Genomic DNA, 24,313 nt, shown 5'->3' with positions numbered 1-24,313 from the left:
AGTTGTGTCATTCATGTAGAAATGATCATAAAAAAATAATTTATGAAGAGTTAATATGAGCGACAAGGCGCTTTTATGAACAGAACAGATATATTTGGAAGATGCCCTTCAACACTTGGTATGTAGGAGTAACTGGAATGCAGAAAGGAGAACATTCAAACACTGCACAGGGGGATCGGTAGCTGTAATTAAACCTAGGTCCTTCAAAATGTGAAGCAGATGTGCTGGGCAGTCTAACCATGCTGTCCACATGGAAAGTGTTAAAGACATAATTTTACAGTCGTTTTTTAGTGTTAGAACACTCAAGACAAACTATAATGCAGCATCAGGAGGTAAAAACGCTCGTCTTGGTAACAAGAGGTTGCAGGTTCAATTGCTACCTGTCGAAGTGTCTTTTGGCAAGACACTGAATTTGTGATTGCAACATCCTTTGCTGTCTGGTAATCCTGGAAGGGGGATACCACATGTGCGGACTGCTCATATTTTGTCTTGTTTTACTTTATATTTTTTGCATTTTTTTTCAGACGATAATTGTGTGAACTGTTTAAAATATAATCTCGAGTACTGTATTTATTTTTTGGGGCATTTTATTATTCATTTATAGCACTGAAGAGAGTTCATATTTTTGTTTAGTTTTTTTATTGTTCTGCATTTTCAGGAATTTTGCGTTGTTCAATTTTAAGTAAAAAGCTAAAATTGTTTTTTATTTTTCAATTTTTTTTGTAGATCTGTGAATACTTTAATTCATATTTCATGTGTTTTTTCAGGGAACCCCCCCAAAAAGACGTGGAATTACTTATTACTTTATAATGTGGTGCATGATCTTTTTTTCTTATTGATAATATATAATGTAAAAAAAAAATCGAGACCCAGTTGGGGGCCAAAAGAGCTAGATTTTTAAAGAGCTGTCCTTGTGGGCATGACCAGTAGGGAGCGGTGACACTCCACATTACAACGCTATAATGTCAAGCTACCAAAGCAGCCGTGTTGGTATCAGTTTCATGCACTTTTTTTTTTTTAAACTTAATTATTTTACGTGACCTTTAGGGTCAGACTGTTGAGAAACATGGCAATAGCAACAATTTCAAGCACAAAATGAAAACACAAAATTAAAGTTCAAGGAACTTGAGTTTGTATTAAGAAACATGCAGTCCGAATACTCAATAAACAAAACAAGTCATTTCTTCACGATCAATTTATTTCTTCTGTGTAAATATTACTTACAAATCTTGCTGGATTTTCAAAAAAATGTGACATGGAATGGAACATATCCTAAAAGTGGATCAATCACTTTAACATTAAACCCCGAAGTCATCGTAGACCAAGGTAAAAGGTGTGAAACCTGTAATCATAGTGATGGTGCACATTTGACTTCATACATCCATTTTCAATATCACAAACACTAAAATGATCTATGCAGTGATACAAACCATATCACGTCAGTCTTCATTGTCCTCAATGTATCCATTCGGACACACAAAAAAGACATTTGGCAACCAGTGCCCTTTCGGAAAGGATTAACTTTCATCTCCTTCGACTCCTTAAGTCATTATACGAGTGCACGATCAGACAGGACAGTAAAATGGTACATAAAAACAGGAAAGTACAGTACATGAAGATGATCAGCCAAAAATGGAGAAGTTAAGTACTGTGTTCATACTACACCCATTGCAAAAGGGTGGTCTCGAAAGTATTCCCATGTGAATTATTTTAGTCCGATTAGGAACACAACGTTTAGTGTTTCTCTCCATGATTACGCAAATATGCTGCAAAATGTTTCGCCTACCCGAAGAGAAATTAGTCTTAAGTTGTCCCATCAGGCTTCTTTACTGTAGAGCTGTGATGTCATTGAAGGAACAAAACCATTTTAAAATGGTTGAATCTCATTAACAGAACACGTAAAGGGCAGCTTTCGAAACAGACAGGGATTGTAGAGACAAGGTTTGTACACCTTTTTCATGGCCTAATTCAAGCACTTTCAAGGCTAAATTTTCAATTTCCCAGTACTTTCGAACCAAGAAATCTAGCACCGGTCAAAATAGTTTTTTTTTTGTTGACTTTGATGACTAAAGTAAAGGAGCTATATTGCTGCTAACAAATACTTTGTACTATTTTGCGCTGTTCCCATCTATGATCTATATTTTTTGTCAATGGGCTGCTATAAACTGACATCAATTCTGCCATTCTGCTGCAACAATGCTCACGCAACTTGGCTACGTCACACTTGCTTACAAACACGAAAAAGGCTAAATAGGTGTTGGGTAATTATTGAGTAATACAGTAGACAAAAAAGAAAGAATACTGTATGGATAAAAAGCAGGAAAAAAAGAGTCAAATTTGGTCTCATTTTGAATGTCCTGAAGCAAAGTGCATTCAATCTTTCCATCTAAGAGACTGCTGTTCTTTTGATCTTCTATGTACCCATTTCAATTTTTATTTTTTTGTGGGGTTTTCAGAGGATCCGTGTCTAAATTAACTTTTTGCATTGTATCATTTACTTATAGCAGTATAGAGTTATTATGAATTTTCAAAATCATTATTTTGCATTTTCGGGGATTTTGTGTTGTTCGACTTTTAAATCTGTTTCGGGTATAAATTGAAAGTTGATTTGCATTTTCCTTTTTTTTGTGGAGCTGTGAAGGTTTTAACTTATATTCATGTGCAGGGATCCCCTGCAAAATATATGAAATAACCAATTACTTAATAATTTGGTGCATAATCTTTATTATTTTTGAGAATATATAATAAAAAGAAAAAGCCGGCTCTTCTCAGAGAGCAGAGCCATAGCGCCCGTTTTCTAAATAGAGCCGTCCTTTTGTATGCGACCAGTACGGGATGGTGACGCTTCACATGGCATCGTCATGATGACGAGGCAACAGAGCAGGCGTGTCAGCGTCATTTTCATGCACCTTGGGAAAAAAAAAATCTTAATTTATTGCGTGGTCCATACAGTAAGACTGCAACAATTTTAAGCATTTTCAAGCACTTCACCCAAAACCTAAGCATTTTCCTGACCTTAAGAAATCAACTTTAAAATTCAAGCATTTTCAAGGATTTCAAATCACCTGTACGAACCCTGTAGTGAATATTGATTGCATACCGCGCATTCCTGCTTGGAGGTAGGCGATTGTGTTTTTCGCTGCGTGGGTCGCGGTTGGTATAACATTGTACGGCTAGCTCCCTGTTAGCTCGAAACTGCTGAGGGTTTTCCTGTTTTGTTTGCTCCTGGTTGATGGTGTTGTTTGGCTAGCCTGGCGTTGGTGCAAGTTTTTGCTGTGTCCTTGGGTTTATTAGCAGCTGGCTTTGCGTTTGTCGCGTTGCAGCTTTTTGTTGTTGTTTCCCTTTAGTCTGACTGCTCAGCGTACGTTTTTTGACCGGCTACCCTGGCGTTAGCTGTGGTTTTGCTGTGTTCATCCCCAGACAGATTTGCGTTTATCGCCGTAGTCGTTGCCCCTTTTTGTTGTTGTTTACTAGTTAGCCTGGCTGCTCACTGCGTGTTTTGTGGTTGGCCAGCCTTTCGTTATTCCCTGAAGTGGAGGCTTTTTGTGTTTTTTTTTCCTGCCAGTTACCTTTTTTGGCTGCTATACTTTGTTTTCCATTACTGCACCCACTTGTGACACAATGCCTTGGCATTCTCAACAAAAAAATACCAAAGCTTTGCTTAAAACACTTGAAACCTCTTCAACTAATTAACCCGTAAAATATGACGACTGGCTTGCGAGCGCGCTGGTGTTCCTCCGTTGACGTCACAGCTCAGGAAGTTCAAGAGACAGACAGTCTTCAAAATAATTTATCTTGGAATATATCAAAAAATATAAAGATTTCATGCAAAAATCATGTTCTATGTCCTCACATTTTGCATGTTTAAAAATTTGGGATTACCTTTAACACTGAGAGCTCTACTCTTAAGACAGTTGAATTCACAGGTCTGCAGTTTGGAACATTACCATCCCCTCAACTGTTAAAACATTTACACAGTACATATACACAAAGTTTGATTTGCACTGACGGTTTGTGCGTATTATAGAGATCCCAATAGTGACTTTCATATTTACTATTATATAAAACTCATCAACAGGCATGCCGAGCCTGTACAGTGGTACCTCTTCATACGAGCCTAATTCGTTCCAAAATTTGACTTGTAGCTCGAATTTTCACAATATGAAATAATTAAAAGGAGGGTGCAGTTGCGTTTGGCGTCATAACTTTTTTTGGTAACCTTTCAAGTGCAATTGCACCTCCACTACACTAGGGGTGTTTGTCTTAAGGGGGGGCGAGAGGATTTCTTCTTCAGAAAGGGGGCAAAAGAAAATACATGAGGAGCACTGATAAGAGTAAACCCTGGAAAGCTATAAAACATCTTCTTGATCACTAAAACACATTTAAATTGTGATTAAAAATACAACCCCCCAAAAAACGTAATAAGATAAATAACATTATATTAACAAAATCAAATGCAAGTTTATGGTGCTGGTCCGGCATACAGCTAACGGCTAGGCTAACAAATTTCCTAAGCCAACGCTGCGGACCGTTTCCGATTGCTCGCAAATGAAAGATGCAAATTCAGGTTCTCAGAGCTTGGTCGCTTAAATCAAGCTAATTTGTTGGGCCTGGCTATAATAGCGTTTTGGGTCAGGTCGGATATTTTAGGTCCGATCTTGCTTCTAACCATGTGGTTTTGATGAAGGTGCGACGATACTTGGGGGACCTTCACCTTTCGCTAAGGATTCTGCTCCCCATTAACCGCAAAACCGAGGCTTCTCTCTACCGAAATTCTCCTGTTTAGAGGTGCTCATATAAAGAGGTACCATCGTACTCCATGATTAAAATTCAATCAAGACGGTTGAAATGAGGACAGGATAAGGTCGGTGCAATCAATAGTATGCATTCAAAAAGCAATGCAAGCAAATGATGTAGGTCCATGTTTTGGCCATATAAATACATATGACAACCTCAAGTACATGTTAAGACTTCATTCCTGATATGCTTTGTGGGAAATCAATCACGTAATTACCAGTTATTGGCACAGATATTTGGGAATCTGTCAGATATTTGCATTTTTCTCCATTCGATATGCTAATAATCAAGTTTCATGCAGCCGAGACTTTCTCTCTTGCTCATACTCCTCCCCACTTCCTCTATCCTTGCTACCCACCCTGCGCCTTCTGATTGGATAAGTGAGCGGGGTCGGAGCCACTAAATCAAGAACAATAAGAGAGATCGGCAGCTTAGCTAACAGGTCTTGACATGCCTCTGTCCGTGACAGAAAAGCGATTAAGAGATGGCGTAAAAAGTGTAGTTAACTTGTTTTGGAGAGGTAGGTTCAGGTGGAGACTGATAAATTTGGCTCTTATCATAACATTAGTTCGTCAATCAAGTGTTTTTGTGATTGAGGGCAGAAAAATCACGCCTAAGAGTAAGACTAAGTGATTAGCTCTCGTACCATAATGTTAGTTCGTCAATATGGCTCTAAAAACGAAGTGCCCACACTTTAATTCGCCAGCACAGTTGAAATTTCGATGAACTTTTTGTTTTAAGATAACTTAAGTTGTGTTGTTTGTATTGACATTTTTATTTATTCATTCTAAGTTTTTGTGTACCTTTATACGAGTTGCTGCAAAGCCTAATTGTATTTCCTGCTCTGGTAGTTTTTGGTTTAAGTGAAATAATCATGTTACTTTGAATTTATAACAAAAAATCTTTTTTTGCAGTTAACCATTTCTTAGGCCAATTAAGCTTTTACAGCAAATGAATATCGGCAAATGAACATCAGTTAAGTGAAGATCAGTTATCGACCTCCTCTTAATACTAATAATCGTATCAACCTTGAAAAACCCATACAAGTTGATCCCTAGTAATTACCATAAACATAACATCTTTCATTTCTAATGGCAACTGGCCAAACCTTTAAACAAGCACATAGTGAAGAGTCAAAGCATACTACGATAAGCCTTCTAAACATGACATTATGATTTACATTTAAGATAAGCTTTGATTGGAATGTGAGTGGATCAGTGGAGGTAGTCTTTAACGAAAATGTCAATCAGAAAAAAAGTGTGCATTTGAAATTAAATAACTTCATTTACTTTTGTATTTTATTTTTTTCTAATTTAGTGTTTGCTGCATCACCAGACAACTGTTTTTCAAACAGTGGCCTTTGTACCTCAATATAAATGAGAGCTGTACAAAATGCACTAACGCCAATAAAAGTAATTACAGAACGGCACTTGACTTTAAATATCTGACCACCACCTCACATGTGGATTTTTTGTATTTTAGCGGGGGCCCTTTTTTGTGGGACACATTAGGGTAAGTAGTAAGATCTAATGGAATAGGCATTTTTATGCTCAAACGTTTATCTTGTTTTCAAACTCTCATGCATGTAATTCAATGAGTAAAAGGCAAATCATTTTTTGATCGGAAATTACACTAAAAACATGATTTGGCAGGTTAATATTTAAAAAGATAATTATGGCCTTAAGTCGTGCTGTTAAAGTTAAAGCTGCTTTCTTTAAAGCCATTTTAACTCTTGAGTTGTATTAGCTTTAAAAAGGCATGAAAATGGGTCAGTGCTTAAAACGGTGAAAAGGGTGTGGAGGGAATACTGTGTTTATTTGTGTATAACACAATTTAATGTTTGATTTAAAATCAGTATGAAATTTTTCTCAGCTCAAACTAAGCATCTAAAGTGGCAAACGTTGAATACATGCAGCCGTGATTCAAATAATTTATTGACAACTGTGAAACAAACACCAACATAAAGTTTAATTTATCATCAGATACCATAGAGTTGTTTCCTTAGCTTTAAAGTCGCTTTAACTCTCGGCTTAAATTAGCTTTAAAGTTGCTTTAACTCTCAACTTAAATTAGCTTCAAAGTTGCTTTAACTCTCAACTTAAATTAGCTTCAAAGTTGCTTCAACTTTCGACCTAAATATGCTTCAAAGCCGCTTCGACTCTCGAGATAAATTAGCTTTAAAGCTGCTTTAATTCTCAAGATAAACAAGCAATAGAGCCGCTTTAACTCTAGACTTAAATAAGCTTCAAAGCCGCTTTGACTCTCAAAATAAATTAGCTTTAAAGCTGCTTTAATTCTCAAGATAAATTAGCTTCAAAGCTGCTTTTACTCTTTAGTTGAATTAACTTTAAAGCTACTTCAACTCTCGCGTTAGATTAGCAATATAGCAACTCTAACTGTCGGGTCAAAGAAGCAAACGAGCCGCTTCAACTCTCAAGTTAAACAAGCAATACAGCCGCTTTAACTCTAGACTTAAATAGGCTTCAAAGCCGTTTGGACTCTCGAGATCAATTTGCTTTAAAGCTGCTTTAATTCTCAAGATAAATTCGCTTTAAAGCTGCTTTTACTCTTTAGTTGAATTAACTTTAAAGCTACTTCAAATGTCGAGTTAAATTAGCAATATAGCAACTCTGTCGAGTCAAAGAAGCAATACAGCCGCTTTAACTCTCGAGTTAAATTAGCTTTCAAGACACTAACTTTTATGTTAAATCGACTTTTAAGCCGCTTTAACTCTTGGTTTTTCGAACTCACCGATGCAAGATTTTTAAGTTGCCCCTCATTGTTAAAGCTTTTACTTTTGGGAGCTTTACATGATGCTTTTGAAATTTAACGAATATAAGGAATTATAAATTAGCATTCAATACAAAAAAATCAAAGTACAGCGGAATGCATTAGAAAATTTAATGAATTACAGGAATTATAAATTTGCACGTGACAGAAAAGAATCCATAAACAGCTCCATACCGTGGCTAAGAGAAGGTTCACCATTAAAAAAACGAAATAGATCACTACCACATATATTTATTGTCATAAATCTCACATTAGGTGGTGGGGAATCAGATAAGTCAAGTACTGTATGTCTGTTTGTGTGCACCCACGTGGGTTTCAGCGAAGCCAGGAGCACGGCACCCACTGGGGTTCCGTGTCCAGTTTGTTGATGAGTCTTAGCAGCTCGGCGTAAGCTTTGTCCTTGTCCGTGTTGACAATGATGGCATCAAAAAAGTGACCCCAGTTCTGCTCCATCTCTCGCGCTCTCTCGATGATGTCCCGTAGCTCTTCGGGCTGTCAGCCAACACAAATTGGGATTAAAAGAAGGTTTGAAGGCACCAGTAAACTTGCAGAGATTTTCACCTTGGGGTTTTTGTTGTCTTTAGCTAACAGGGCTCTAAGTCTTTCCTGGGAAGGAGGAGCTATGAAGATGATGTAGGGTTTTAAATCGGAACTCCTTAGCACCTTTAGGGCCTACAACAGATATGCAGACACACTCAAATTATACTAAAACGCTAATTCAATACGTTGCTGCTTGAATGTAAAGAAAGTAACCTGAGTATGTAGACATAGCACACATATTTTTCCAGTGTTGATGATCTGTCTCACTGAGTCAGTGCTGGTCCCGTACAGATTCTTCTCAAACTCGCCGGACTCAATTAGCTTGCCTGGTAAAACAAAAGAAGGCTCATGTAGGTGTTGGTGGAATGGTGGTCCGTGCAGCCCTTGAAGACTTCTGGTGATTAGTGTTCCCTCAGGATTTTTCCTTTCAAATTGAAGACTTTTAAAGACCTTTCCAAGACCACATTCAATGAATTTTAAGATCCATCTTGCACCTATTGAGGCATACAGATGTGTGAGGCGGGTGCAGAGTTGTGATGGACCCTGGCGCCAGATGCCACACAACAGCGATGGCGGGGACTTTGAAGTAGTTTGTACGTAAAGCTGCAACGTAGTACTGTATTTTCGAAAACGCAGAGATCTGGATTTTTCCAAAGTCACATTGCATTTATCGGTCAGAAATGGCTAAAGTCAGAGAAAATTAAAATAACTTTAATTCATATTTCATGTGTTTTGCAGGGATCCCCTAAAAACAACTGAAATGACTTATTACGAAATAATTTTGTGCATAATGAATAAAAAAACAAGTTTAAAGCCAATTTAAGTCAAGAAAGCAGAGCCAAAAGAGATGGTTTTCTAAATAGAGCTGTCCTTTTGGGTGCTACCAGAGGGGCAGTGACGCTTTGCGTGACAACGCCAAACTATCAAACAACCAGAGCAGGCGTGTTGGCGTCATTTTCACATTCTTTCAAAAACCTTTCGGCATTTATTGTGTAATCTTTAGAGTCAGCCTGCCAAGAAACATGGCAATGGGAACAATTTCAAGCATTTTCAAGCGCTTCACATACAATTCAAACATTTACCGGACATTAAAAACACAACATTAAAATTCAAGCATTTTCAAGGATTTAAAGCACCTGTACAAACCCTGTAACTAAAAACACATTATATGTGCTGTTTTGTTCCATATACCCAAATTTACAGCCCATTTTTTCGCTCCAACCATCTCATCTAAATAGCTGGGTACCTTATGTACATACACATGTTGAGAAACTTCACTGTGGGTATTTTTTTAGAGCTATGCTTATACCTATAAATTTTATTAGTGATAAAAGTGTCATGTATCAAGTGAAAGCTAATTTACCTGAAAAAAACATAAACATTCCAACACTAGGGATTTTTTTTTAATATTTCAAAGACCCGACAGGCCTTCTGGTTCTAAGAACGCACGTGAATTAAGAGTAAATGTTTAATGAAAAAAAAAAAAGTTTTAGGAACAAGGACAGAGGGACACTGGGGACAAGATTGGCAAAAAACCCACATTTATCTTTGTTGTAAAATACATCAACCGATGGACCTGAACACATCATCAGTGATGGTTCATGGGGTGTTTCGGGTCTAAAAACATTATACACCAACACCCAGGTTACCCAGGGTACCCAGCTGCAGGTGCTCGACCCCGCGACTTGTGTGACTTTTGGTTTAGCAGGCAGGATTAAAAAGCCGGACGGGCCTTTTGATTGACACCACTCTCGGCCAATTGCAATGTTTTTTAACACGGTTCTTAGCCTGTGACAATCTATGAGAGCCTGGATTGAAAAAAAAAAAAAGACCACATGATTTACCGGGGCTTCCAAAATCTTTAGCCAATGGTGACCTATTCAAATCTTGATTGACACATTGGTTAGCCAATGAAATTCACAATAAAATTTTACGGGGCATATTCAGATCAGAGGAGAAAATAAACGTGCATTATAGCAACCCAGGATCATTTTTTAAGTGCCATTATCACGTTCAAGTGTGCACAATCAGTTCTTGGCTTCTGACATTTCAAACATTTACTATTCTTTCACAATGTCTAAAAATTGGCTGTAGTAAAAAAAAAAACACAGTTACAGAGTTTTTGAAGCTTTAAACGTCGTCTCCAAATTGCCAGACAACTCAGACAACTTACCAGCTGCTAGCTCTGTCTCAAAAACTTGACGGGATACAAAATGGTAATCTCTTCCCCCAAGCTCTGCATCTCGCCGGCTCCGGGTAGTGTCTACAAGACAAAAACTAAATTTTATGCTGTACACACATAATTTTGCATACTTAGTGTGTGTTCAAGTCTTACGAGGTACAGCCACTGCAAAGCGCTCCGGATGGTTATTCAGGAGTCTCTGCCGAAGTTCTGTCTGCCCACAGCTGCTTGGACCAATCAATGCAATTGGTCGTTTCCTATTGGCGGGCTGGTGGTACAGGGCCATTTCTTCATAGGTCAGAATTTCTTCATCAATATCTAAGCCAGTTGGTATATGAGAGATAATGAAAAATTGTTTCAACAGTTTCCTCCAAGATTCTATGGTTACAGATTGCATCCCGCCTGTACCATCATTTTTCTGAGAGTTGTAGAGCAGCTTCTTTCTCTTTCTTTTGTTCTTCTTTGCGCACCATAACTTCCCTAAAAAACAAACAAATACAGACAACTAACATAAAAAAACAGTGTTGTCAGATCAACAGTTGTTGCATTTTATAAGGAATTGAAAATCCAAGCTATGTGTGACTCAATGTACATTTCAAGCTGTGTTAAGCTACTTTAAAAAGAAACTAATATTTGACCACTGGATATATCTGTATTGTGTAGTGAAACTGAAAAGTAGCGCTACAAAAAACAAGAAAGAATGCAAACTACAAAGACTTAAAGTGACCAGACCGCACCCTTTTTCTAGTTTTTTTGACCAGCCTTTCACAAATACAAATTTCATGACCAACGAGTATGTTAAAAAAATGCATGTTTGTATGATAGTTCTATTTTTGCTCGTTTTCCAATCAATGTTTTTTGGGGGGGATAAATCATTATTTTTTTTTACCACAAGAAGGCACTGAAAAATACACAATGCCCCTTATATAAATATATATATATATATATGGCCTGGAGAGGGATGGGCGCCACCAGGCTGTACTTGCCCAAGACACACTACAGGAAATGGTGCCCCTAAGACCTTAGTGGTTAGGGGTTACAACCAACCATCCATAAAAAAATAATAATAATAAAAATTATATATAATGCCAATGTCAAGATGGACAGACCAGACTTCTCGGGCTCTTTGTCTTCCTCTATCGTCTGTTTCAAGGCTTCTCTCTGCTGCTGGAAACATTTCCCTATTACAAACAACAACATCCCATTATACCATCAGTTCAGATGACACGACATGTACTTGACAAGACAAATAAGAACCTGGTACTAATCCAGCTAGAGGCTGATTATCTTCATCCCCATCCCTGTAAGCCTGCCACCAGTTGGGGTCAGACTGGCTGATGATGTGAAGAATATCTCCTTTCTGGAAGGACAAGCCCAACTCTCTACATGGCACATAAGGGTCATCGGATGGGTCATAGTCAAAATGTGCTTTCACATGAACCTAAAGAATACAAAAGAGAAGCGGGGCAGAGGAAACGCTGTTAAGATTTTGTACACCGCACATTTTAGCAAAATTTGACACACAGGCTGTCAACTTCATTTTGTTGAAAATGTAAATATTTGTAAGAATCAGCATTAGGGCAGTCAGCACAACTTCAGCACTTACTACATTCTCTTTGACTGTGGGAGGTTTGCTCTGCGTGCTCGGAATGAGTACAAAGGTCAGGAGTCCATGCATGTCCGCCTGTAACGACATATTGCAAATTACTTAAATTACTAAATTAGTATTCCCAACTGTAATGCGCACCAAAAAAAACACGAATTTTGAGAGTGCGCCTTATACAGCGCAGAAAACTGTGCTCAAGATTGGAAATGCATACAATAATTATAAGCGTGTGTGGGTTAATACACTAGGTTTTAAAGTATACTTCGGTATATAATTGACAAATACAGACGCTCCCCTCCTTACGACCATTCGACTTACGAAAAATGGTATTTTTCGGGATGTCGAAAAATATCCAGACATTGCTGTAAGTTAGATTTTGTATTGTGTGCACCTTTTTCAGAGTACAGAACATTACAGTAGTGTTTCTTTCCGCCCCTACCGGCGAGTGGGGCTGTGACGTCACCCAGCATCCACCCCAAAAAAGAAATCCCGCTTCTACTTTCTAGCTCGTGTGTAAACATACTTCGTGTACTGTATCTCTAGCGCGCTAGGAACTTTGACGTTTTTATTGTTTAGCATCTCGTGCATCCATTAAATATGGTTGGTGTAAAGTGTAAAGAAGAGGCGAGCTATTTCTTTGGAAATGAAAATGGAATAAGACAGATTGATGTGGTTGAGCAAAAGGTTGGATCGCTTTTTTTCGCCCACTTTCTACCGTGGAGGAGGAAGTAGCCTAACTCTTGAAGCCCATCTTCCACAAATAAGTTAAACCTCACTTTATTTATCTTTATAGAGCATATTATTTTATGAAATGTTTATTTTTTTAGTACAAAACAATAAAGGTTACTTATACAAGCCTTAAACATACTTAAAAAAACCTTAAACATACAAAATATAACACTGAAGCAACTTACAAACCAATTCAACCTACAAACGTTCGTCCGTAGGGCAGCGTCTGAACCATCTTCTCAAACTGTCAAACAAATAGCTTAGCTCTCACCTCCTGCACTGTTTGTAGTTGTGCATTGCTACTTACAAATGTTCCTAGATGTGCTTTCCAATATACTCATAAGCTGCATACAATGTGAAATGTTGTCACAAATACATATTTGAAACCTGATTTTCGCTTACATCAACTAAAACAAATGTCCAGAATGTGTGACGTTGTTCAATTGCGTAATCTTACAAGAATGTCAAAGACTTGGTTGACATCTTTCCCTTTTATTTCAACGCCGTTTATTTCCAAAATTTCATCTCCTTCTGCCAAAAGTCCACTTTGTTCGGCGGCTCCTCCTCGAACAATCCTGCTAATAATCACACTCTCCATTTCATTACGGACTGTCGCCCCCTGCAAAAAGCAAGCAAAGACCTGGTGTCACATGACTGTGAATGACAACCATTTCTGCATCCATTCAAGAAGTGATCAGCATCACAAGGTCAGAAAACATTACAGAAAGTTTAATAAGAAATTACAGGAAAACAATTTTAAAAAGAAAAATAGTTTTACTAAGGTCAGCCTGATTCTACATTATGTGTCAAACTAAAAGTTACTGTGCATGGTCAAGTCTAAATTGCAGTACAGTTCCTGTTTGTATATCACTTGTCTTACCAGTGGTATGTCTCGGGCCTTCTCTATTTGAACAATTTTTACAGTCTCTCCTCCCCATTGTGCCAGTGTCTCATTCTGGTCGGTCAATGGTTCCAGCTCCATTTCTTTCTCTGCTATGCTGTCATGTGCCAGAAGCATAGACTGCAGCAAAAAGACACGGGCAGTTATTTAAAATCAACTGACAATAATTGGCACTTTACTATTGTGACAATTTGCAGTGTCATGGTATGAGTCAGTACCTGTAAATGTATGCCTGATAAAAGACTGCAGAGTTCCAGTCCTTCTTTATGTTGACTTGTTTGGATGAGATTTCTGACCTGAATCAGCAACACATACACGTCAGACGAACTGCAAAAGGTGTAAGCATGACAATACCGTAGAACAGGGGTCTCCAACACGGTGGCCCCTAAGAGCAGCTGAAGTGGCAGCGGACCTGTTCTGATAATAGCTCACCAGTGCTAGGTGATTGCTACTTTAGAAGTGCGTGTCAAACTGTGATAGATTTGTGCTGATTAGTAACAAAATTTAGCTTTCAGATGTAAAAGGTTGGAGACCCTTGCTGTACAAGAATTGGCTGGTTAAAATTTTAATAATAATTTAACAGCTACTATAAAACAGACTGATCAAGCTCTTTCGATGCATTTGATGTTTTAGTGATTGAGCAGAGAGGCATATAGCCTTTTCGTTGACCAAAAATGTCTCTTGAGAGCTAAAACGAACCAATCATATTGAATACAAAACATTTACAGTGGGCCCTCATATTTGGAACGCCTAAGCTTTAAAGGGCAAAGCCTCCGCTCTCGACCAACTTGACCTTCAACCAAAATTTCTGAGAAATCTACCTTCACTTTTGTCTGAACTTCAGCTTTTTCAAGCCTTTCGCCAGCGGGTAAATGTTTTGCAGGCCACTTTCAGCCAAGAGGTAAGAGGTTAAGCCCGAGCCCGACACAATCCGAATTTCGGGCTGGGCCTAAAAAGTTATTACGTTTGGGTTGAACTGAACTTCTCTCTGGCTAGTTATTTTTTTGTATATACAGTCTTGTTTAACTTAGACTTTGCTACAAAAGACAGGCTTTCCGTGATGCACATTCAGGCGGTGTGGGGCCCTTCACGTAACGCCCGGTCTTGCACAGTCTGTGTTGCCTGTTCTCAGAGCGGACCATGCTTGGCGGGACCATGCTTGGCGGGACCATGCGAAGAGAACTGGGCTCATGGTGATGGCTGAGGTAGCCCAAATTCACTCCTCCTACACCAGAGTCCGCACAAATTGTTTTTTAATTTTTTATTCCACTTCCAAGAGCCGCCTCGAAGAGCAGCTTTGTTCCAGAATACCACACCAGTAATTCAGACTGGACCTGAAGGCCTAGGTGTAAACTGCACAGCGCACCACTGATATACACACATTAATTTATGCATACATATATGTTTATGACACTGCTGTATGTAATCATATTTCTTTAGCTAAAGCTTTAATGACTAAATCCCAATCACTATTTAGAACCTGCACTCTGCAATGATTTATGACCTTGGACTTTAAGCTTACTAGGGCACCATACTCAATTCTCAAGCTTTAGTTATGGGATGAGGTGCAAGATGATCCCCAGTTACCTCCAATGCCAGATGCAGTGCCTGGTTTGTTTGTGGGTATGGGGGAGAGGGTCTGTGCATGTTGCTGGCCACTGCATTATGAATCTTCAGTGCAGACTGGAAATCAGACTAAAACAAAACGGAAAAAGCCAGTATAAGACATTGGTAAATAAAGGGAACATTGATAAGCTAACTGAAAATTACATTTCGAATAGCAGATTTTAGTTTAGAAAAATTTATTGTAATTACAGAGAACACTCGGTACTTTCCGCTTCGGTTTTTACTGGTTTGCTGGCTCACAGCTTCACCGATTTTGAATTGAATTGTCTTCAAAGTCAATGATTTCATCGTACTGTTTAGAGGAGAAAATAAAGCGCACACAGCTATCACAAAGGGCAGGTTGTAAGTGTGTGTGTATTGGATGGGTGTGATTTTCTGCGTGCGCGACTGTGATAGGCAGGTGTATGCTGTCAGCCAAACAGCCGGGTGGGTGGGCGCAACGTCTCCAAAGCAAAACAAACTAGCGATCGCTAGCTTTTCGTGGCTTGTAATATTGAAAATAAATTCATCAATTAAATAGGACTCTGGGGAAAGTCAATACAGCCCAAAAAATGGTGCCCATAGGCAGGTGCTCCGTGGATTGTTATCGGTTCTGGGAATAATCTGAGGTGGCGTCAGGAGAGAAAACAATAGCTAGGCTGGACGTCTGACCTAATGCTATGGCTACGTTAACAACTCTGTAGGCCTGCCCTGCGGAACCTGGCTAGTCAGCAAAGCCAGATCCATTACCTATGAAACAAATGACCTGGAAAACCGCAAAATTCATGATTCTACATTTTTAACTATCGCAGAGACCTTGTGGAAGTCGCGGTTACCTAATGCTAGATTGCTTTCTTACTCTAAAAGGAGCACTCAAAGTTCGTTGTACTTTTGTATAAAGATAATAAAGACAATTTACTCAACTGCAATTCTGTTTTTATTTGTTGATTAGTTATTTTGTTACAGTCTCAGTTCGTAATGACGTCATCTCGAGGTAAGTTTGCAAGTCACTATGATTTAAAATAACTTCAATTCGAAAATCGCATCAGATTGCAATACAAGTAAGAAGAAATTTATTATGTTTTTTTTCCAAAATCGTGCAGCTCTAACATAAATCATAAAAAACAATGATGATGAGTTTATATCTATCAAATTTATGAGTTACCAAAAGTCAATTAAAAGATGTGGCTACAATTATTTTATTAAAATCAACAAAGAATAGAGCTGGGGCTTGCTGAATATAAAAAAAAAATATATAGAAAAAAAAACAAAAAAAAAAACCAACCATAACGGAAAAAAGCTAACGTGTTGCGTTTCATATTGTTTTTGTACAATATTGGGTGAGGAGCAAAATCAAGTAGTATCTCTCCATTTTGGGGAAGGCTTCTTTTGCTACTTTCTGTTCACACAAATTGATCTCAGGCTTCAGGTAACAGTCTGGGTTGCTTGTCATCCATTTTCTGAAACTTTGCCCCCAAGATAGATTTAAATTACAGTATTTTCTGCTTGTATCATATTTGGAAGGTATTTTTTAGATCGATCATAAGTTCTATTTAACCCACTAAACATCATAAGATCATTAAAAAGAACTTTAGTAATGTGCACAGATTAAGTCTATTTAAAAAGCATGCGTGGTATTTGCAGTTCACTGGGAAAACACAGAATGAACTAGGCTATTAGCATGCGCATTGATGACTACCCAACCATAACACAAAAGACAATGACGTTTTAACAACCGTGGCATATTTCAGTGGAGCCAAACTAATAATGAAACAGAATAAGTGGGTTGCCTTTTTTGGGAAGGGCACTGCCACATTTTGTTTCAATGCAGATTGATCCAAGCAAAACCTGTTTCCATCGTGGTCAGTTTAGTGAACCAAAAATTATGGTGAGGTATCACTTGAGCAAATACAGTTTATCAGGAAATTATTCGAAGGACTTCACGTTTTTCAATTTTTGTTAGGTTACAGTAAGTAACAGTAAGTCAATTCATTGTTTCCTCTAAATTCTACACAAAACACCCCATAATGAATATGTAAAAACCTTTTTGGGAAATTTTTCAAATGTGTTATAAAAAACTTGGAAACCACATGAACACAAGAATTCGTAGCTTTTGTCATGAAACTCCAAATTGAGCTAGTGTGCATCCTGTTTCCACTTATCAACCATGTTTTTACAGCATAGATGGAGTCAACCCAATAAGGTTGATTGGAGATCATTTGGAAAGGCATACACTTGTCTATTTAATGTCGCTTTGATGACAGCATTTCAGCGCATAAACTATAATCCACAAATAGAATAAGTTCAGAAACACCAAGACACTTCCTAGAGCTGGTCAACAATATAAACTAAGCGATTAAGGAAGAAAGGTCTTTGTCAGGGAAGAGACTAAGAATCCAACGAGCTCTGTCAGAGCCCCAGCGTTCTGCTGTGGAGAGAGAACATTCCACAAAGACAACCATCTATGTTTATAAAAAGCACATGTAAGACCCTCAACCACAAGGAATAAAATTCTCAACTCCGATGAGACAAACGTTAGATGTTGGGCATGAATACCAGGTAGTCATGTTTGGAGGAAACCAGGCAATGTTGATCACAAGATCAAAACCACCCCTACTGTGAAGCATTGTGGTGGTAGCGCAATGCTGTGGGGAGGTTATTCAGCAGTAAGAGCTGTGAGACCTGCCCCAGAGCGCATCTGACCTCAGACTAGGGCAACGGTTAATCTTTCAGCAAGACAACGACCCTAAGCCCACAGCTAAGATAACAAAGGAGTGGCTCCAGGAAAACTCTCTGAATGTCCTTGAGTGGGCCAGCCAATCAAGACTAGGATCAGATTGAATATATATAAAGAAATCTGAAAATGGCCCTACACCGACACTTCCCATACAATTTGATGGAGCTTGAGAGATGCTGCAGAAAGGAATGGCAAAAGTGCAGAAAAATATGTGTGTCAACTTGTGCTATTATGTTCAAAGACTTGAGGCTGTGAATACTTGCAGAAGTGCTTCAAGAAAGTTTTGAGCCAATGGTTCAAAGACCTAAAGGCGTTGTACGGAAATTAAAACATTGTTACTCTTTGCCATCACCTCCATGATAGCAGCCTCACTTAGCTCGTTCATGATGCGAGTGCAAGTATGTGCAATTCTTAGACACACTCGTATGAACTCTCCATCTTTTTGGGGGTTTGGGGTAGCGTTCGGACTTTACCAGAATCCGGACTATTCTTACTTTAGCTATATTCATGCTACACTGACAAAAAACAAACAAACCTGGGGACAAGCATGGAGTCACTCTCCAGCACTACCTCAGTCGCCTTTCCTTGAACCTAATGTGATCTGCCCTGAACAGCTCTGATAAGATAGAAGGAGATAGGCGCAATGAAAAATAAAGCATAAGGGCTCTTTAAACTCAGTTGGGCATTGTTAACACATATTTACAAAAAATATTTACATTTCAACTTTTTAAGGGTAATTTAAGCGATGCACCACTCATGGGATTTCTTGTTATTTTTTGGTGTGTTTTTCTTTTTTAAACATTTGTGAATATCTTCATAAAAATGTTTCAAGATGTGATTATGGGGTGTTTTGAGAATGTTGGAATAAGGCAGTAACATGGCGGTGGGGTAAAAGTGAAGCATTTTAAATACATTCTGGTTGCACTGAAAACTCTTATAATTATGTCTAATGTAGTGTGCATCAAATGAAGCCTTCGTTAACAGAACTGTCCTACTGGCTGAACATGGAAAAAAAGACAACATGGTCTTCCCTTTTAAGGCTGCTGCCCCCGCGACCCGACCCAAGATAAGCGGAAGACAATGAATGGATGGATGGATGTTTAGATTGTTTTTATATTTTTGTGTGGAGATTTTTTTTTTCCTAAAAATAAAATGAAATGTATTGCTCTTTTATGTTTTGTGTGATAATACCATAAATTTGTAGTAAGATTTTTTGATTATGATCAAGTTACATGACAAACAATTGGATTATGTATTGTTTTATATTAAAGAAATTCTGTTGTTTTGTGCACTATTTGCTCTATCGGTCCAAAACTTCTAATATTCGAATAAAGCGGAGGAAATTTAAAATGTCTTCAAGAAGTCCGAAAAAATAATAGAACGATTCATCGATTATGAAAGTAATTGTTCATGGCAGCCCTAATAGCAAGAATAAAAACAATCTATTATTTTGATGACATATTTCAGAGCTAACCTCGTTGCACTATTCAGGTACAGTATTCCTAGATAAAAATAACTGTTTACCTTGTTAAGTAGTGCAAGAACCAACTCTATGTCATTCTGACTCTCCTGGTCGGGCAAAAAACCCCGGACCTGCTTCAGCGACAGCAGCAACTCCTCCAACTCTGCAAGAAAAGCAAAACACCACAATTCTTAGCGTATCTTAATGCTTTAAAGTTATTTCATTTTCTTGCCCAAGGGTACAATGATACTATCGTCTTACACTGGCTTCAGATTAATTGAAAATATTTTTGTCCAATTTCAAACAGAACATTACAGTCCCAAGGAGATTTAATTAAGTTGCACGTCTCTCTCTCCCTGTAGAATTCCCTCCCACGTTCTTCCTGACATTCCTTTCACTCCAAGCATTGCTTCGAAAGTTATCGCTTTTTAGACCAAAAGGAAATTAAATTTCACTTCTAAAACCGTAACCGTGTTTTCACAACCATGAGATGCACTTAAAAGTCTCAGATTTTCTTCAAATTGTGCAGCGCGCCCAATGTGTCATGTAAAGTGGCGGATGTAGCTGAGGCCACCATGAGGCTGCCATTCAAACTGCAGATCTTTATGTGCAATTTTGATTTTTGGGTGATAGCCGATGTTTTTGTGAGCTTCTTTACATTTTCAACTAAATGCGACTTCTATGCAATCTCCTGTGTGAATGCCACCATAACACCCTTGTGCAGAAGATGACACCTGATGTCACGTGCAATGCATCATTTGCGGAAGTACTCAAGGATGCAACACCATAGCGTATCTAGCAATTTAAAAGTTATTGTGCTACTGGAAACTGAACAGAGTTGTCGCCAGAAATATTATTTATATCCAAAACCTCACTTTTCCTCCATTGAATGCTTTCCATGTTTTCGTCCGCCATGGTGTGTTGATTTATACGCTATGTAAAGGAACATGGAAACAAGCAGCCGTGAGAGAATTTAAGATTGATGAACTGATGGTTCGCAAGTGGAGAAAGCTGAAAAATGAACTCCGACAAGTTTTTATCCCTGCGTTTAACTTTTTAATAAAAAATAAACCGCGACCCGCTGTATATTTAAATACACACACTCGTATGCTTATCTGTTTAAGGGAGCAGAGGGCACGGCCCCTTATAGTGCGGTGCACCCTGTGTATATGTTAAAAACAGAAATAGAACTAGCTAAGGAGACTGAGCCATTTAACATGGTGTGTCGTATGGTTGTGGAAATATGGTATATTGCTTAAGTGTTGGTTTGCATACCTATCAAAGTGTGCTGACTGCCAAGGGGTGGTTGCTGTAACGTGTATGTGTCCTGCAGGAATGTGGGGTTGTCAATGCCAATGTTGGGATTCTGCGACAGCTTCTTCAGCCTGAGGGAGGCATTCAAATCCAGCTGCCGATCTTCCTCTTCTCTGCGACGACGCAGGTCCTCCTGGCAAACACATACATGACAAGCGTTCCAGACCATACATCAGGCATGTTAAACATACAAGCCGTGATCCGGACACAGTCTTTTGGATGATTTAATCAGACCCATCATAAATTTTTGAGTTTGTAAAAAAAAAAGGCGAGTTTCCAGGTTAGCAGTGTCAAACTCATTTTAGCTTGATGGCCACATTGTAAAGAAGAAAAAAAATCTCACGGTGTCCGGACAGGTAGGTAGATTAAAGAGTGAACAAAAGAGAAAGCGAAAGGAGAAAAAAAGACAAAAAGAAAAAAAGAGAAAGAGAAAGAGAGAGAGCAAGATATAAAAAAGACAAGAACAAGACGAGAGTGAGAAAGATAGCAAGATCGAGAGAGAAAAAAGAGTGAAAAAGAAAAATACAAAGACAGAGTAGAAAGAAAGAAAAGAGAGTGAGAAAGAAAAAAGAGAAATAGTAAAAAAGAAATAGGGCAAAAGGGAAAGATTAAGGGATGGCGACAGGGAGAGAAAATAAGAGAAAATAGAGAAAGAGGTAAGAGAGAAAAGAAAAGAGTGAAAACGTTAGGGAAAAAGAAAGTAGAGGGACAAAAAGCAAGACAGACATAGATATAGAGAGAGAGAAAGAGAGGAGAATGAAAAAGAGTGAGAGAAAAAGAAAAGTTACATAGCTCCAGTGCCTTTGCGAGTGACACTTTGCTTTGTCAACATCAAGTCGACATATTTCAAACTCAGACTCAAAGTGATCCAACATCACCAATTGTCTTCTATTTTTTTTTTGTAGAAAGAAAACATACACTTCCAAAAACTAATATGAGACATTCCGGAAAGTTTATGGACTTAACTTGGATGACAAGTGTATAACAGTTTTTGTTTCTTCTCATGGTCATATGTAGTCATTAAAAAGTATTGCTAGAAAAGACTGAACATTCAATCACATATCGCGGGTTCATTTTGATGACATACCTGGTGTTGCCTTATTCTCTCCAACTGAGCAGATCGCCGGACAGGTAGTGTCCGACTCCCTAGTTCTCCTGGGCAGTCGACGGCCATTTCCCTGTGCTGCTGTCCTACCCTGAAGTCTTCATCTCCTCCTCTTTCTCCTCCCTCACCAGCAACATGGCCATTTAAATGAGAGGTTGTCATACCTCATACGCTTCAGTTTTCAGATTGCCCGGATAGATGACTATATGATGATTTTTAGGAGGGGAGGTCAGTAAACAAGGCGGCCATGGTATCGATGCCTGTAAAGAAAGCAAACGGTCAAAAAGTTTAAGAACAACTTTTTAAAATGCAATGTTTACGTAAGAAAGGATATAAAGTTGTAATTAGTTAGCCACTAAATGTTTTCCCACTGTTAAAAAAGAATCTTGATACAATTTAGAGTGTGGGGTTAAAAGGGGTTTTGATATTTTTGCCATATAGAGTAATCCCTTGCTGCATCGCGGTTTCGTTACTTTGTGGATTTTCATCCTGCATTTGTACTGGCTAAACAGTTGCCCCACCATTTTTCTGCCTGTGTGTCAAAAACGTTGCGCTTCAAGTTGTACATTAGTACGTACATTACGTAGGCGTGAATATTTTCTTATTTTGAGTTTTTCTAAAGGTTATGTCAACAAAACGCGATGGACCGACTAAAGCCCTAGCAGCCAGGCCCAAAAGGCAGAGGAATATGCATTACTTTAAAGACAAAGTTGGACTTCTTGATAGGAAGGTGAAAGCTTTTTTATGCCACAATTTTGTTGTCTAGTAACATCCAAATGATGCCGACAAAACATCATCTGAAATGAAAAATTGATAGTTTCTTGAATCAAAAGTGCAATATAGAAGCAAGATTTTTTGTTATTATAATTTGACAGTAAAGAACTTATTTGTTGCTAAACAAATACTTAAGCCTGTAAATAGGGGTTGTTCTTTTGTTTCAATGTATAATAAAGTATTGAATAAATAAAAAGGTATCTACTTTGCAGGTTTTAACTATCACGGGTTTTTTTTGTAATGCAAAAAAAAAAAAAAACCCACTCCTTAATAACAGCGCGTTGATGATTTGAGGCCTATCAAGATTTACTACAATGCCGTAGAGCCAACATATTCAGTAAGTAAATTTTTATTCTTGGGACTTGGAAGATGTCATTTGGGTTAGAAATACCTTTTAAAAAGGTGTGGGGCGTCGTTGAAGGTGTCCTTAAAAAGAGTTGAAAAATGACCTATATGATGCACATCTTGTAACCTGTAAGTATGTTGCATTAACTATATTGAGTGAGACCGCTTTCTTTTTGGTAATCCGGACAGAGTTGGACCCCAGGTCAAAATTGACCTGCTAACAATGGTCAGTAGTGCCAATTCCTATAACAACATGAGGGTTATTTGTTTTCTGTATTAAGAATGTGTTAATAACCCAACAGGGATTAAAGAGCACCTGTCTGCTTTTATCTTACTTTTAGCAAAGTTGTTCAGGTGTGGGGGGCTGTTACCGTAGCATGAAAATGGTGAGAGAAAGAAAAGACCTGCATCAAGTCCAAAAGCCAACCCAAACCCCAAAAAAATGAAAAAAAAAAAAAAAATTATTTGAGCACGTCTATGAAATGCATGTGCATCCTAAAAGAGCTGACTGAGGCTGCAATAATGACATATTCCAGGAAAGGGCAGCTGTGAGTAACGAAAGTTCCAAAAAACATACAGCTACTTTAACAATGCAGAAAACAACACGGGCTATCCAAAAATGTTTGTTTTTTTGAAGCTTTGGAGAGGATCATTTTATGGTTTTGCCTTGATCCTACTCAATTAGATAAGTAAGCAGTCATATGACGAACAAATTCTAAACAGCAATTCAAGTGACAATTCATCTCCACAATTGACAAAAAGGAGGACACATGCATCGCAATGGAAAGTAAAACAAAAATATTGACAGATTGAATGACAAATTATTTCTTATCTTGGTCACAAGAAGCACAACAGCGTGTGATATGCTATCTCTCACTCTCAGGGGCTGTACACACGCACTACGCACATACTCTGATCCCATGGTGCAGGAGTAAGGAATGCCAGGCAGTGCTGGGAACAAAATTCCACTGCTGGGGGAGGGATCCGCGTGTATACAGGACCATCTATTTTGCGTGATCAACACACACATCCTATCAAATATTTAACCATGCAAATTATTTTCTGGTATGTCAGTTAATAGTGTGGCAATATGCCAAGGACAACTTCCAGTAGAACTCTGAGGCAGGCATCAAGGATGCTTTGAAAAACAATCGCAGATCGGAAACACTGAGAGAAGAAAAAAAAAAGTATTAACGGGGCCAGTAGGAGATTCTTTCCCAAAAGGACCAGATCACTGAGGACAATCAGCTTGTTTTTCTGTTTTTCAGAAGATTTAGGTTGCCCTGTTTTTCTGAAACGTTTTCAACACCACCAATTTTACTAGAACAGCAAAATAAGATAATAGAAAAATGCAAACATTGGAGATTACCTCTTGTTTTGGCGTGAACTTATTTTTTATTGCGCCTTTTCCATTTACATTAAAATT

At 38.3% G+C, this 24,313-nt stretch overlaps 1 protein-coding gene across 4 annotated transcripts in view; it reads right to left on the bottom strand.

The window, feature by feature from the left end:
• Positions 1-1,177: 1,177 nt before the first annotated feature.
• Positions 1,178-24,313, bottom strand: part of pals1a (protein associated with LIN7 1, MAGUK p55 family member a) — a 29,040-nt gene continuing 5,904 nt past the window's right edge. The window contains exons 2-17 of one of the 4 annotated variants that reach the window (XM_088354499.1): positions 21,751-22,028; positions 20,625-20,796; positions 19,412-19,512; positions 15,133-15,240; positions 13,764-13,841; positions 13,525-13,665; positions 13,102-13,263; positions 11,916-11,993; positions 11,567-11,750; positions 11,419-11,490; positions 10,463-10,789; positions 10,301-10,390; positions 8,341-8,453; positions 8,149-8,259; positions 7,871-8,079; positions 1,178-2,909 (exon numbers count right to left, since the gene is read on the bottom strand). In XM_088354499.1, coding sequence (XP_088210625.1) covers positions 7,903-8,079; positions 8,149-8,259; positions 8,341-8,453; positions 10,301-10,390; positions 10,463-10,789; positions 11,419-11,490; positions 11,567-11,750; positions 11,916-11,993; positions 13,102-13,263; positions 13,525-13,665; positions 13,764-13,841; positions 15,133-15,240; positions 19,412-19,512; positions 20,625-20,796; positions 21,751-21,930 — 2,094 coding nt within the window. In that variant the 5' untranslated portion in view covers positions 21,931-22,028 and the 3' untranslated portion in view covers positions 1,178-2,909; positions 7,871-7,902. Of the gene's footprint in view, positions 8,080-8,148; positions 8,260-8,340; positions 8,454-10,300; positions 10,391-10,462; positions 10,790-11,418; positions 11,491-11,566; positions 11,751-11,915; positions 11,994-13,101; positions 13,264-13,524; positions 13,666-13,763; positions 13,842-15,132; positions 15,241-19,411; positions 19,513-20,624; positions 20,797-21,750; positions 22,029-24,313 lie in introns of all 4 variants that reach the window. The other 3 variants (XM_088354498.1, XM_088354500.1, XM_088354497.1) reach the window with 3 other exon arrangements.

Source organism: Urocampus carinirostris, chromosome 15 (assembly GCF_059441175.1).
Source record: "Urocampus carinirostris isolate Australia breed hairy pipefish chromosome 15, RoL_Ucar_1.0, whole genome shotgun sequence".
Classification (NCBI taxonomy): Eukaryota; Metazoa; Chordata; class Actinopteri; order Syngnathiformes; family Syngnathidae; genus Urocampus; species Urocampus carinirostris.
The sequence above is the reverse complement of the archived record's forward strand: the minus strand, read 5'-3'. Positions and strand labels throughout refer to the sequence as shown.